The sequence below is a fragment of the Mytilus galloprovincialis genome, chromosome 3 (assembly GCF_965363235.1).
Source record: "Mytilus galloprovincialis chromosome 3, xbMytGall1.hap1.1, whole genome shotgun sequence".
Lineage (NCBI taxonomy): Eukaryota > Metazoa > Mollusca > Bivalvia > Mytilida > Mytilidae > Mytilus > Mytilus galloprovincialis.
This window is the reverse complement of record NC_134840.1, coordinates 50,092,973-50,107,738: the sequence shown is the minus strand read 5'-3', so window position 1 is coordinate 50,107,738 and position 14,766 is coordinate 50,092,973. Positions and strand designations below refer to the sequence as shown.

Sequence of the window (14,766 nt, the reverse complement as noted above, 5' to 3'; positions counted from 1 at the left end):
GGTTTATATGATGTATAATTTTCATATTAATACTGTCTACAATGCAAGTCCAAGGATCATAATTCGGTGAAAAAGCAGTCCACCAAAAACATACATATTTATGTGGTACAATGTATACATGTATATACATGTATACTTTAATCCAAAACATTTTTTTCACGAGATAGAAATGTATTCACGTAGGAGACTAAAGTGCATGTACAGGAACATGGATTTAAAAACTACATGAACTACTGAAAAATTTCCTAATGATTAAAAAAATGTTCCTTTAAAAAGTTTTTTGGTTCATTGGTTATCCTTTTTCATTATGACTCATTTTTTTTTTCAATACATAACAGAGGGTAATTCCTTTTAACAAGTATATATAGTTACTATAAAATTAACACAAGTCATTTGGTGTCCTTTCATAGCTTGCTGTTCAGTATGACCCATTGAAGGCTCCATATTGAAGGCCATACTTTGACCTATAAGGTTTATGCTGAACAGTTTATAAGGAGGGCACACATGCGGATGTCGTGTGCAACTTGCTAGGGGGTTTGGGGACATCCCCCCCAAGAACTTTAAACAAAAATTAGGAGCAAAATCCTGCATTTTGAAAAAGAATAACTGCATGAACTGCAAACAAGATTCAAGAGATTTGTAAAACAAAAAACCATGATAGTACATCAAAAAAATCTTGCTACAATGTCTTTCTACAATTCGGAATTTTAGAGCAGAAAATTGGGAAAAAACAGCATATTTTTCTTTGGAAAAGGGGCCAAAATACGGACCAAGATTGATTAATTGTTGGTTGCTTAACGTCCAGTGACAAATATATCATGCATGATCAAGACAAAAACAAGTTAACAATAAATACAATAAGTAGGTCTTGTAATAGAGGCCATTCAGGTTCAAGGTTAGGAAGAAAATTGACTGCCATTGGAAAATGAGGGTTTTATGGATAGACACAGAAATTTAGCCTTGCAACAGGCTACCAATGGACCCCTCAAAGAGTTGTTGCAAGGGTTCTTAACATGCAGTAAGTGTGGCACAGCCACTCTCTTCACACTTGGCATCAGATTTAACATCCCTATTCTGACCGGACATGGCTACAAACTTGTACATCATACACAGCTTGCACATCACACTAACCCAAAGAGATGCCTCACTTTGGCAAGAGTTCTACTGCTAGCCATGGTCGGAAGAAGACAAAGTGATCACTCTTCTATTCCCCAGTCACTCTTAGGGGATGGAAAATCCATGCCCAATTTAATATAAAAAAAGCATGACAGGCAGAGTGTTTACTCTGATTATTAATATGTTTCTGAACAAGTAGAATTTTCTATGATTATTTATTATGATATATGAGCAGCAAGTTCCTCCTGCAAAGATAAATTTCTGCTGGACTGATTTGTTTTTTTAAGATTTTTAGGTTGTGAGTATAAATAAGGACTGAATTCTTAATACGCAAAAATGTATTGCGTTGTCACCCTCTTCACAGGACCATCACACCAGACCTGTCAACATGTCACTGAGCAATTTTAACACCCCTCCCCCTTTTTTCTTGAAGTTATTTCTGGAGATCAACAAGTGCCTGAAGATGACTTCACTTTGTGTCAGTTGAAGGGGTCCCTGAATCTGTAAAAAAATGTAAAATATTATCGTGGATATGAATAGCAAATGTTCAGTATTACCTTTCAAGAAAATGCAAAGAGTTCCAGCATTTCACATCAGTAATGTTGTCTCGTTTCTTCTCGCTTGACACGGGAATTAAAGATATGCCCGGATGACAGGTGTCTGCTAGCCATTTGTAGGATTCATAACTGTAATGCATTTCAGTGAAATATTCATTGTTTCAGGCACGGAATCTGTTCTGATATATAAATCCTGTATCCTAAATTTGCTATTGAATAATTGCATAAAAGAACAGGGGTCAGATTGAAGTACAAAACTGATCAAACTTAGATTTCCATAAATCTTCTATAAGCTTCTCCATAATTTGTGTCTCTGTATCTCCTTCCAATAAGGAACACCAAGTAAAAATAATAAATGCATTTATGATTTATGTACATCACAAAAAACTTTTGAGCTGTATGTCTCTGGGAATGATCCGAAAATTAAAAAATAATAAAGTTTGTAGATATATAGTAGACTACAGTACAGGAATTTAAATTACTGTCACACCGTACTGTCATTAGATACAAAAGAAGATGCTTTATTTCCATAAAATGGGCTCACAAGGAGCATAATATAATATCATTATATATAATAAACAATACAGTATACATAGTTACAAACACAAATAAAAAACAACAGTTTTCATGTATTATTATATATATATGGACCATAATTTGCTATTGGGCTCGTTTCCTATAACGATAGAAAAGTGATAAAAATGTGTATTACTGTAAGAAAAGTTGTAACTACATCTAAAGATGCCTTTATTTTTATCAACATACAAGTGTATGCTACTCTTCCCTAGAAAAAAAATTGAAATTAACAAATTTCAAAGATTATACGACCGTATTTTTGTGTCGTTTCTCGCGTTACTTTTCGCTTCCGAAGTGCATAACGCTGACTGATTTATAGATAATCGTCACCGGCAAATTCGTAACTTTTGCTTTCAAATAATAAAGAACATCGACCAATAAGAATAGTCAGAAGAAAATGCAGAGAACTATAAGTATTTCTGTAGCAGGTGTAAGAACACTAGCGTTACTTTGGTTTCCAATTTCGTAACGCAAATTTAAGATGATGTAATCTGCTTTGTTGTAATAGAATTCTTTATAACAATATGCAAATATGAACTCTCGCGCGATGTTCAAACAGGTAAATCAGAGATGATTTACATTCTAGTTTTGTTCTTCGTAATAATTAAGTTAGAAAATGACGTTATCGTTATGCGTTACATTTCACACGAAACAGAAGTCCAGTTATTTCCTTTTTTTTTTATTAAAATTGTTTTTGTCGTTAAGTTCTAATCATTTCCGGTCATACATGAAACATGTGACTAACATGTGATCACGCCCTTACGGCCGGATATATGAAATACTAGGTCTAAACATTGTTTTTGTTTCCAACGGGATGTAAGCAAACATAATCTGTAGACTTGTTTCGTCTTGTTTAAAAAAGGAAAATACAATTTTCAAAGAGATTGCGCCGGGGGTCTATTATTTTTCCTATGTGCATAATGTTACATACGATCTTGTGTGAAAATAAATGCCCAATGACTTGACAAAATCGATTTCAGATTTGACAGACGTTACAACACACTTCGTTTCCAGATAACAACGTAAAGGGTCCTTGGAAAATTCAATCGACATTACGTCTCTTATCATTGTGCCGATGCTCGTTGGATTGATTTTGCTTCAGCAGTAAATATTACTGGATATTTTAGGTGAATACAGATAATTTAATAAAAAATACATGTTAATATACCGTTACACTTGGAATGTACAAAGTTGGTATCTTTGTCACAATTTTTAATTATTTTTTTTTATTCATGTTCTGCAAACACTTTTCAGAAACGCAATAAACTTGTCCAAGGAGAAGTAAACTTTTACCATGCATGACTTGAAAGGAAGTACTTTATTGATTTTAGCCCACTAAAGTAGGTTAAAATGTGGAAACCATGTAGATGGTGTACAGGTCACAAATATCACATGGTGCCTATTTTAAAGATTTTAATTACAAATTAAAAGTTTTTTTCTTTACTGGATTTAAAGAATTTTACATTGCCAATGATTTGGAATAAATTGTATACATGGTATATAACTGGAATTTCAAAACCAAATATAAATACATTTTTTTGGCTAAAACATCAAGATACAACGATTATGGTATCCTGTATCAATGAAGAAAATATGGAAATTTCTGAATAAATTGTACTAATTGTTTTCAAAACAAGCACACATTTAGGAGTTTTATAATACTGTTACATTTAAGATGGATTTTAAGAAAAAGTATACTGTTCAGATTATTTTAAGCAGATTTTGCAATAAAATAAAACTAAAAAAATGCTTTCGGTTTCTTATGGTTTCCTGTCACGTTTAAAAAAAACTTTAATTTAACATTGAAAATAGATTTTAAATATTAACATGAAGCAAGTAACACTAGTAATGGTGTTCATTTATGTCTTTTGAAATATATTGTGCAAAATAAAGAAAATAAAGATTGGTTTCCTGTGTGGTTTCCTGTCACGTAAACGGTGAATCAAAATGTATTATTTTTTTCTTGAAAAACTCAATTGTTCCATTAATACTATTCTAACACCAACACAACCCACAGAATAAAAGTTAAAGTTTTAGAACTTATAAAAAGGGATACAAAAAGAAACCAAAGGCCGAATACCAAATTATGGTCCATATATATATATATAGAGAGAGAGAGAGAGAAATATATAAATGTCTAAGAATATAACTTAAACACGCTAATTAATACATTAAAAAGTTGTATTAGAAATCTTGAGAGATGCACATGCCTGATGAAGCTAATTTGTTTAGCGAAATATTGCATATTTCTATTTAAAATCGAATAGAACTTTTTAATGTATTAATTAGCGTGTTTAAGTTATATTCTTAGACATTTATACAAATTTTATTCAGTAACTGTATTTTATTATCACAAACTGATCCACGCTTACATATATTGAATGTTGATTGTTGCTATTTTTAGACATTACATATAGAGATATATACATGTAGGAGTATACATAAAACCTTATACATAACATGACGGTACCTATTAATTACACCTTTTTTGACAGTTTTTTCACCTACGTTTTTTTATGATAAAGACACAAATATCCAATCTGGGTTTATTTTGTAGCCGTATCCTTCTTTATTGTATAGGTATACCAATTTGATTTTTAATCCATATGGAATCATAGAAAAATTGGTCTTAACCAGAGTTCGCGAAAAGTGGCGGTCCTCATGATTTTACCACCAAAATTTTGCATAGGACTGACACAATTTTAGTATTTTTCAATAGAATTATGAGTGAAGACCAGTAGATTTTCTTCAAGGACCACCAGGGAAAAAAAGATTTTGCGAACTCTGCTTAACTGACCTCCAAACCAATGTCAATGATTTTGAAATGAGGACTACCCAAATTGCATCCATGCTTAAAATCGCATCGTCAAAAGTCTAATAACAGAGCTTGATTAATTTCTTCAAATATTTTGAACAATTGGATATTAGTCTATACTTACTCCTCATTTTTTTTAAAATGGATACTTGTAACATAATATTGTATTTGATCATTTTAAAAAGATGACATTTGATGACCATGATGACGTCGCATGGTGATGTTTCAGTACATTTTGCTTTTTTAGTAAACACTTTATCTATTGATAAATACTGTGAAGGTTTTGTGCATATCTAAATATTTTACCTATAATGAAAGATGTGCATAGTATCAAATCATAAAAATATAAATTGTGTAGTCTCGAAGAAATCTTGTAAAATGTCCGCTGCTTTTTTTGCTAAATAGAGGCAATTTGGGTACTCGGTGCAATTTGGTTACTGTTACGTTATATAGGTAAAAAAAAATGTGGCTCTGTCAAAGATTTATATAGCATGGTCAGATTAATATGTTTTCGTACGTCATATGCATGCTTGTTCAATGGAAATTGTGACGTCACAATGCATTCTTGATAGTACGAAAAAACCCATGATAGTCCAAGGATAAGTCTTACTTAATCTGTTTCCCGGCCGTTATTGAAATTATTGTATATTCCGAAGGCATACTGAATGTTTTACGGAGGGGACCAACCTAAGTCTTACTATACAAATACAAATCCTAGTCCAATAATTGTTACGTCTTGAAATTAAGGCGTCAAAGCATAAAATTATAATAATGCAATAATGCGGAGTCCTTCAAGACGTCATAATTATTAGGACTATACAAATCGTTGCTCTGTCTCAGTGTGATTCATAAAGGCAAGCCTCACATCATAAAAACAGACATATCAAAATATACCAAATTAAACAAGACAGACCAAAAAAGCAACAGTGATGGATTCATGGGGCCTGGCCCGGCCCTCCCCTTTTAGCACCAAAGTAAGTCATCAGGTTCAAAAAGTGTCTATTTTAATGTTTTTTTGGCCTATTTCTTGACCTGGAGTGAAACTCATCTAAGTACAGCAGTCTAAAGTTGAGGTAATTTGGACCAAAAATCTATAATATTTGAACCTGCAACTGGAAGTAGTTGTTCCTAGGAATATTTCTATAATAAACACGATCAGTAGTTATACCAACCTACCAACCAACATGGCTGACGAGTAAAAAAAAAACATAGCCCTAGAGTAAATGATTTTGGCTAATATTTATGAAACACTGTGGCATTTAGAGCAAATATGACTGGTGATAATATGTACATCCGGTTAAGAGCTACCAGCCTTGAAACTTTAAGACAAATCAGACAACCTGTAGTTGGGTTGCTGTCCCTGAATTGGTAATTTTTCAGGATTTTTTTCAGTTTTTGGTTAAGTTTTTAATATTATTAAAGAAAGAGATAAACTATGCACAAGCAATAATGTTTAGCATAGTAAGATTTACAAGTAAGGCAATATGACCATGATGACCAAAATGGTTAACTCTTTCCTCTATAATGACGCCTTTTGGGTTTCGCAATAACTGACAAAAAAAATTCCAAATGTCTAACTGGTCTATTTAAGGTACAGTTAATATTTCATTAAAGTAAGGATATTTTATGCAAATCAAGTCACTTGACCCCTCAAGGAGTTATTGCCCTGTATAGTCAATTTAAAAAAAAAATGTTTCTTTTACAAAAATCTTTTCCTCTGAAACTACTGAGACAAAAAATTAAATTTAACCAAACTTGGCCACAATCATCATACAGGTCTATAGTTTAGAAAATGAGTCTGATGCCATGCCTACCAACCAACATGGCTAAAAAAAGGGCATAGGGGTTAAATACAAGTTTTTTTTATTATATTTTGAACTGTTATATATAGAGAAAATCTGAAAGGAGAAAAAATATATTAATTATGAGCTCTAGCAATTGTCCATACATGTCAAAACTGTAAGACTAATTATATAAAGGAATTATTGACCAATTTTTTTCAATTTTGCCTATTATTATAAAACTATGATATTAAGAGAGAAACATTTTTTTTCCTTTATGGATTATATGATTTAAATTATAATAATTTAATTTTTGATGTAACACGTCTTTTGATTGGCTGACGTTATTTTGTTATCATCCCCATAGGCATAATTTAGTCATGTGACCGTGACGTCATCAACGTTTTTGCATGGTTTTCTACGGTTTAAAAAGGAATTTAGAATTAAGTTATAAGAAATGACTGTAATATTTTTTCTGTCTATTCGAAATAACATAAAAAATGTGGTGCACACTGTTAAATAATTCGCTTAACCATGTTAACACGCGTTATTTAGTGTGCACCAAATTTTTTATGTTATTTCTTCATAGACAGAAAAAATATTACAGTCATTCCTTAAATAGATTAATTAACACTATAAATCACAGTCTCCATTGTTGGCCACTAGTCCGATGCACCAGACTAGTAAATATGGATTCGGACAAGTTATGATATTTAGTGTCCAGACTAGTAGATGAAAAAGACTGAAATCACAAAAATGATAATCAAGGCAAAATCTATTAAAAACTGAAAAGTCATATTTTTGCCGATATAGTTAGAATCCGTTGCTTTTCATAGGAGTGATTGCCCTTTAATGATGATTTCTTTTACCCTCTTTTGTATTTTGAGCAAAAACTAAAGAAGATAGAGAGAAACTAAACGTACTAAAAGATCAGAAATACAAATACCAGATCAACAATAATAGCTGTCATGAAGTACATTCTCATCTACAATTTTAGACATTGTCCTTTAATGTTTGATATGGACATAGACCAAGGTGAGAGATTCAGGCCCTTTAGAGCCTCATGTTTTAAGATAAATGAGTTTATGTCAGTGCTAGCATCTAAGGGTGTTACAAAATTGTAAAAGTTGTCTGAAAGTTTCTGGCAATTATAATTATGATATTAATACATAAAATCCCTGAAAAAGAAAATAATCTGAGGAAATCCTCACTTACAATATTGAAAAGAGGTATGCAGTACATCCCAGATATTAGTGTCATAACAATTCTGCAAATACTGATGAGACAAAACACAAAGGGCGAAATGCATTTCCTTTTAAATATTGTCCCTTAAAAAGAACATTCAAACACTATATTTTTTGGTGAACTAAATGTCAGAAGTCATATGTTTACTAGATAAATAGTGAAACTGAATGAAGACTAAACTGATCTGCGATTATTCAAAACCAAGCTTTTGATGTTTTAAAACAAACTAGAATGTCGGCTGTATGGGCTACCATTATAACAATGAAAACACACCATAGAGTTTTACAGTACTGATTATTATTATTATAATAATCATGATAATAACTTTAATAAGAAGATATCTATTTAACAAATAAATTTACAAATTCTGTTCTGGTGGATTGCAATCATCAGCATGATCAATCTACTATATATATTTGATCAAATAATTTTAAGCATCTTAAGTGCTTTGATTAAGAAACAAACACCTGTACTTTCCTTAAAATTGCAGTCAGATTAGATACAGACGTAAAAACCAAGGATGTTTTCTTACAAACATTGAAGGAACCTGGAACAAATATATTACCACATTTTGTAAGTATTTTATATCAAATTTAATAAGTTTATTACATTGTGTATTATAATTATGGCTGTGAAAATGTAGCTTTTTCAATTACAAATATGGCAGCATTAATAAATCATTGTATGGTGAAGTCCATGTTTTGTGAAGAAAAATATAATCAGATAAAAATAAAATGAAAACAGGAGATGCACAAATTAATCTGGGCAGTGTTCTGTAGTAATTCTGCCATCTATATATATCGAAATGATTGAGTACATTTGATATATATATTATATTTTGTCATACTAGGGCATTTTTATACCCCCGCTTTAAAAAAAGGGGGGTATACTGTTTTACCTCTGTCTGTCAGTCCGTCCGTCAGTCCGTCCATCAGTCCGTCAGTCAGTCCGTCCCATGAAACTTTCGTCACATTTTTCTCAGGAACTACAATACAAGGATTTCTGAAATTTGGTTTCAGGGTTTATCTAAGTCAGCTATACCGTGTGATGCGTTTTCAGATTCATCACTTGACAACTTCCTGTTTACCGAACACTTGCATATTTTTACACTATTAATATTATCCACTTGCGGCGGGGGTATCATCAGTGAGCAGTAGCTCACAGTTTCACTTGTTTTAGCTTTATTCAATATAAATTAGTTATTGGTTTTGCTCATTGATTAAGGTGATCTGGTTTCAAATATCTACCATCAGCATCAAATTCCCCGAAGATAAAATTGAGGACTACCACTGAATTGAAAATATAATAGGAAAAAAAATTCTGAATTTCAATTAAAGGAAGTTTTGTTTGGCTTTATTTAGGCAATTGTTTCTTAGAAAAGACTATTGATATGCAAAAAAGCTTAAGATTGCTGATTTAGAAAAGGACTGAAAATATTTGAAGCTGATTAGAAAATGTATTGAAGGAAAAATCTTGTGAAGTTTAAAAACAAAGAAAGTAGTGGTTTTTGTTTTATTATGTAAAAAATATTATACAGGCTTACATGGAAGCAGGACATTTATATCAATTGAAAAACATGTTACATTAAGCAGTTTAAAAAATGTTACAACAATTGAACCAGTCAATCTTGGATCAATTCTTTTATTGCAAAAGAAATAGAAATCTTTTCTAAAAATTTGTTGGCCATTCTGCTATCTTTAGATTTGATCTGGGAAGAATAATTTGTTAATATGATGTTTCCAGGCATGAGTAGTTGTTAACCTTTTTGTCATTTGGTCTTTGGTGGAGAGTTTTCCTTTTGGCAACCATACCACATCTTCTTATTTTTATGTGGGTTAAACAAATTCTTTCAATTTATATGCAAGTGAAGACTTGATGACTTATCCTTATTTTAAAGCATTACTGAGTGTTTCATAATTAAATGTCACCAAGAGCCAATGCAAATCGAGTTTAAGGGGGACTATCGAACATGCACAGCCCAAGGTACAAGAGGTCAGTCTTTCGCAAGACTTGAGCGATTGCAGGCAAAACTATAAAGCAAGCAGCACGTTGTAACAGTTTTGTATAATAACAGATCTAAATGATGATAATGATGCCAAAACAATTTACAAATAAATAGAGTTCAAATGTTCCAAATAATAAAGTCACTAATTTCATCAATCCATTCACAGTTTGAGTTAAAGTCCAAAATGTTCGAAATATTCCAAGTTAATGTTGTCTGGCTTGAAACAGTTACAGTTGTGTTGAGCTGTCTTTTGAGTACGGGTTTCTCCTGAGTAGCTGAGCCTGGTTGGCTTTGGAAGCACTCCTATCTGGATAACACCGACGAGACTACACTCATGAATAACTGTTATTATTTATTATAATATAAAAATTTGTCAAACAATTATTTCATAATTTCATATTTTCTAAAATAATATATTTTCTCAATAAAATTTCACTTTAAAAACTTTTACATAAAAGAACACCTATGACATATACCAAAGACAAACTACAATATTATTAATCACTATTCACGTTCATCATGCATTGATCAGTAATTATATGTACCACATTTAAATTGAAATAAAGAAAAGATAATGCAATTATATTATTGATGTACATACCACTTGTTTTTTTTTTTGTTGTTTTTTTTTAATTGAGATGTTCTGAATATAATGGAAAAACCATTTGTCTATTTTCAGAAATTAAAGGAAACTTACTTTTTCAACATAAAAAGAGGAGGGCTGTATTTTGTTGCTACCTCTGGACACGAAATATCACCTATTATGGTTATTGAAATCTTATGCAGGTCAGTTTATTCTGATTTTATTTTTAATGAGAGTTATCATGGTTATCAGATGAGGATCCAGAATTAAAAATCATGGGAGGGGGTTGGCCTGCCAAACTATGCCTAACTATGCAATGTTTGGATTGGGACATGTAAAAAGTCAATGCATTAACCATACATGTAGCTTTCATAAGGGGAGCAGGCCTGCCTTCTGACACACCCTTGCAGTTTTTGGTCATTATCTTGAATATTATTATAGATGAAGATAAACTGTAAACAGCAAAAATGATCAGCAAAGTAAGATCTACAAATAGGTTAATATGACCAAAATTGTCAATTGACCCCTTAAGGGGTAAATGTCCTTTAATGACAATTTTTCACAATTTGTTCATCATATTTGCTAACTTTAAAAAATCTTCTCCTCTGAAACTACTGAATGGATTTGGATGAAACTTAGCATTATAGTTCCTTAGATTATCCTGCACAAAGTGTGTGCTTCGATTTTTGATCCATCAAAAAACATGGCCGCCCTTACTTTAAATAGAACATAGGGGTCAAATGCAGTTTTTGGCTTATATCTCAAAAACGGAAGCATTTAGAGCAAATCTGACATGGGGTAAAAATGTTCATTAGGTCAAGATCTATCAGCCCAGAAATTTTCAGATGAATCAAACAAACCATTGTTGGGTTGCTGCCACTTAATTGGTAATTTTAAGGAAATTTTGCAGTTTTTGGTCATTATCTTGAATATTATTATAGATGAAGATAAACTGTAAACAGCAAAAATGATCAGCAAAGTAAGATCTACAAATAGGTTAATATGACCAAAATTGTCAATTGACCCCTTAAGGGGTAAATGTCCTTTAATGACAATTTTTCACAATTTGTTCATCATATTTGCTAACTTTAAAAAATCTTCTCCTCTGAAACTACTGAATGGATTTGGATGAAACTTAGCATTATAGTTCCTTAGATTATCCTGCACAAAGTGTGTGCTTCGATTTTTGATCCATCAAAAAACATGGCCGCCCTTACTTTAAATAGAACATAGGGGTCAAATGCAGTTTTTGGCTTATATCTCAAAAACGGAAGCATTTAGAGCAAATCTGACATGGGGTAAAAATGTTCATTAGGTCAAGATCTATCAGCCCAGAAATTTTCAGATGAATCAAACAAACCATTGTTGGGTTGCTGCCACTTAATTGGTAATTTTAAGGAAATTTTGCAGTTTTTGGTCATTATCTTGAATATTATTATAGATGAAGATAAACTGTAAACAGCAAAAATGATCAGCAAAGTAAGATCTACAAATAGGTTAATATGACCAAAATTGTCAATTGACCCCTTAAGGGGTAAATGTCCTTTAATGACAATTTTTCACAATTTGTTCATCATATTTGCTAACTTTAAAAAATCTTCTCCTCTGAAACTACTGAATGGATTTGGATGAAACTTAGCATGATAGTTCCTTAGATTATCCTGCACAAAGTGTGTGCTTCGATTTTTGATCCGTCAAAAAACATGGCCGCCCTTACTTTAAATAGAACATAGGGGTCAAATGCAGTTTTTGGCTTATATCTCAAAAACGAAAGCATTTAGAGCAAATCTGACATGGGGTACAAATGTTCATTAGGTCAAGATCTATCAGCCCTGAAATTTTCAGACGAATCAAACAAACCATTGTTGGGTTGCTGCCACTTAATTGGTAATTTTAAGGAAATTTTGCAGTTTTTGGTCATTATCTTGAATATCATTATAGATAAAGATAAACTGTAAACAGCAAAAATGATCAGCAAAGTAAGATCTACAAATAAGTTAAATATGACCAAAATTGTCAATTGACCCCTTAAGGGGTTATTGTCCTTTAATGACAATTTTTTCACAATTTGTTCATCATATTTGCTAACTTTAAAAAATCTTCTCCTCTAAAACTACTGAACCAAATTCAACCAAACTTCAACTGAATGATCAGTAGGGTGTATAAAATAAAGTTTGTGTTTTATTTTCTATTTTGTCTAAAAACATGGCCGTCATGGCTAAAAATAGAACACAGGGTAAAATGCAGTTTTTGGCTTATATCTAAAAAACTCCAGCATTTAGAGCAAATAAGACTAGAAGTTAAAATATTTATTAGGTCAAGGTCTACCTGTCCTGAAATTTTCAATTTGCAATTTGCAAAAAAAATAATTTGTTGTGCTACTTCCAAAAAATAGAAAATATTCTGACCAGAAAAAAAACCATGTCCCCCTACAAGTTAAATGGTCCATGCCTAACTGTTATTAATGAAATCATTTAACTGTTTTGCTGTTATTGGAGCCCCTTGCCCCTTCTCAGCAGTGGAATAAATCCAAATCATGAATGAAGAAATTCGAAAGAATAACAATTTAATAATGTAACAATAACAATTTTATTGTTAAAATTCTTTTATTGTAACTATAATGTAATAAAAATAAACTCATTTTCTTTATTTATAAACAGTAAGTCATATATATTTGTAATATTGAAGAATTGTTAGCTGTACATGTTTGCCTGGCATGGTTCAATATGTTCAATAAGGCATTGCTTACCAGGTGAGCAATTCAGGCTCTTGAGAGCCTCTTGTTCATTTTTACAGTCCTTTTTTCCTGGAACATTTAGTGCTATAATGAAAATGTTAGAACATCAACAATGAAACAATGAAACCTGTAGGTTACAATACACCATTAGATTTTATGGGCGCAGCCATTTTATGAGCATAACATGGTATTCAGAATTAAGAGTATGGCGAATCCTGATTGGTTGATATGTGCACCCGTTATTTTTAGCTCACCTGGCCGAAAGGCCAAGTGAGCTTTTCTCATCACTTGGCGTCCAGCGTCCGGCGTCGTACGGCGTCCGTCGTCGTCCGTCGTCCGTCGTCGTCCTGCATTAACTTTTACAAAAATCTTCTCCTCTGAAACTACTGGGCCAAATTTAACCAAACTTGGCCACAATCATCATTGGGGTATCTAGTTTTAAAAATGTGTCCGGTGACCAGGCCAACCAACCAAGATGGACGCCATGGCTAAAAATAGAACATATGGGTAAAATGCAGTTTTTGGCTTATAACTCAAAAACCAAAGCATTTAGAGCAAATCTGACACGGGTAATATTGTTCATCAGGTCAAGATCTATCTGCCCTCAAATTTTCAGATGAATCGGACATTTCGTTGTTGGGTTGCTGCCCCTGAAATGGTAATTTTAAGGAAATTTTGCTGTTTTTGGTTATTATCTTGAATATTATTATAGATAGAGATAAACTGTAAACAGCAATAATGTTCAGCAAAGTAAGATCTACAAATAAGTCAACATGACCAAAATGGTCAGTTGACCACTTTAGGAGTTATTGCCCTTTATAGTCAATTTTTAACCATTTTTAGCTCACCTGGCCCGAAGGGCCAAGTGAGCTTTTCTCATCACTTGGCGTCCGTCGTCCGTCGTCCGTCGTCCGTCGTCCGTCGTCGTCGTCGTCCGTCGTCGTTAACTTTTACAAAAATCTTCTCCTCTGAAACTACTGGGCCAAATCAAACCAAACTTGGCCACAATCATCATTGGGGTATCTAGTTTAAAAAATGTGTGGCGTGACCTGGTCAACCAACCAAGATGGCCGCCACGGCTAAAAATAGAACATAGGGGTAAAATGCAGTTTTTGGCTTATAACTCAAAAACCAAAGCATTTAGAGCAAATCTGACATGGGGTAAAAATGTTTATCAGGTCAAGATCTATCTGCCCTGAAATTTTCAGATGAATCGGTCAATCGGTTGTTGGGTTGCTGCCCCTGAATTGGTAATTTTGAGGAAATTTTGCTGTTTTTGGTTATTATCTTGAATATTATTATAGATAGAGATAAACTGTAAACAGCAATAATGTTCAGCAAAGTAAGATCT

The 14,766-nt window shown here is 32.4% G+C and overlaps 2 protein-coding genes across 4 annotated transcripts in view; one reads left to right on the top strand and one right to left on the bottom strand.

Annotated features, from left to right (window-relative positions):
- Positions 1–1,825, bottom strand: part of LOC143068225 (RAC serine/threonine-protein kinase-like) — a 49,900-nt gene extending 48,075 nt beyond the window's left edge. For both annotated transcript variants that reach the window (XM_076242118.1, XM_076242117.1), the window contains exon 1: positions 1,674–1,825. The gene's annotated coding sequence lies outside the window, so the exon portion shown is untranslated. The remainder of the gene's footprint in view (positions 1–1,673) is intronic.
- The window catches only part of LOC143068226 (AP-4 complex subunit mu-1-like), a 32,928-nt gene continuing 19,865 nt past the window's right edge, over positions 1,704–14,766 (top strand). Inside the window, exons 1-3 of one of the 2 annotated variants that reach the window (XM_076242120.1) lie at positions 1,704–1,868; positions 8,581–8,663; positions 10,775–10,881. In XM_076242120.1, the coding sequence (XP_076098235.1) occupies positions 1,808–1,868; positions 8,581–8,663; positions 10,775–10,881 (251 nt within the window). In that variant the 5' untranslated portion in view covers positions 1,704–1,807. Of the gene's footprint in view, positions 1,869–7,732; positions 7,881–8,580; positions 8,664–10,774; positions 10,882–14,766 lie in introns of those variants that run through there. The other variant, XM_076242119.1, reaches the window with a different exon arrangement.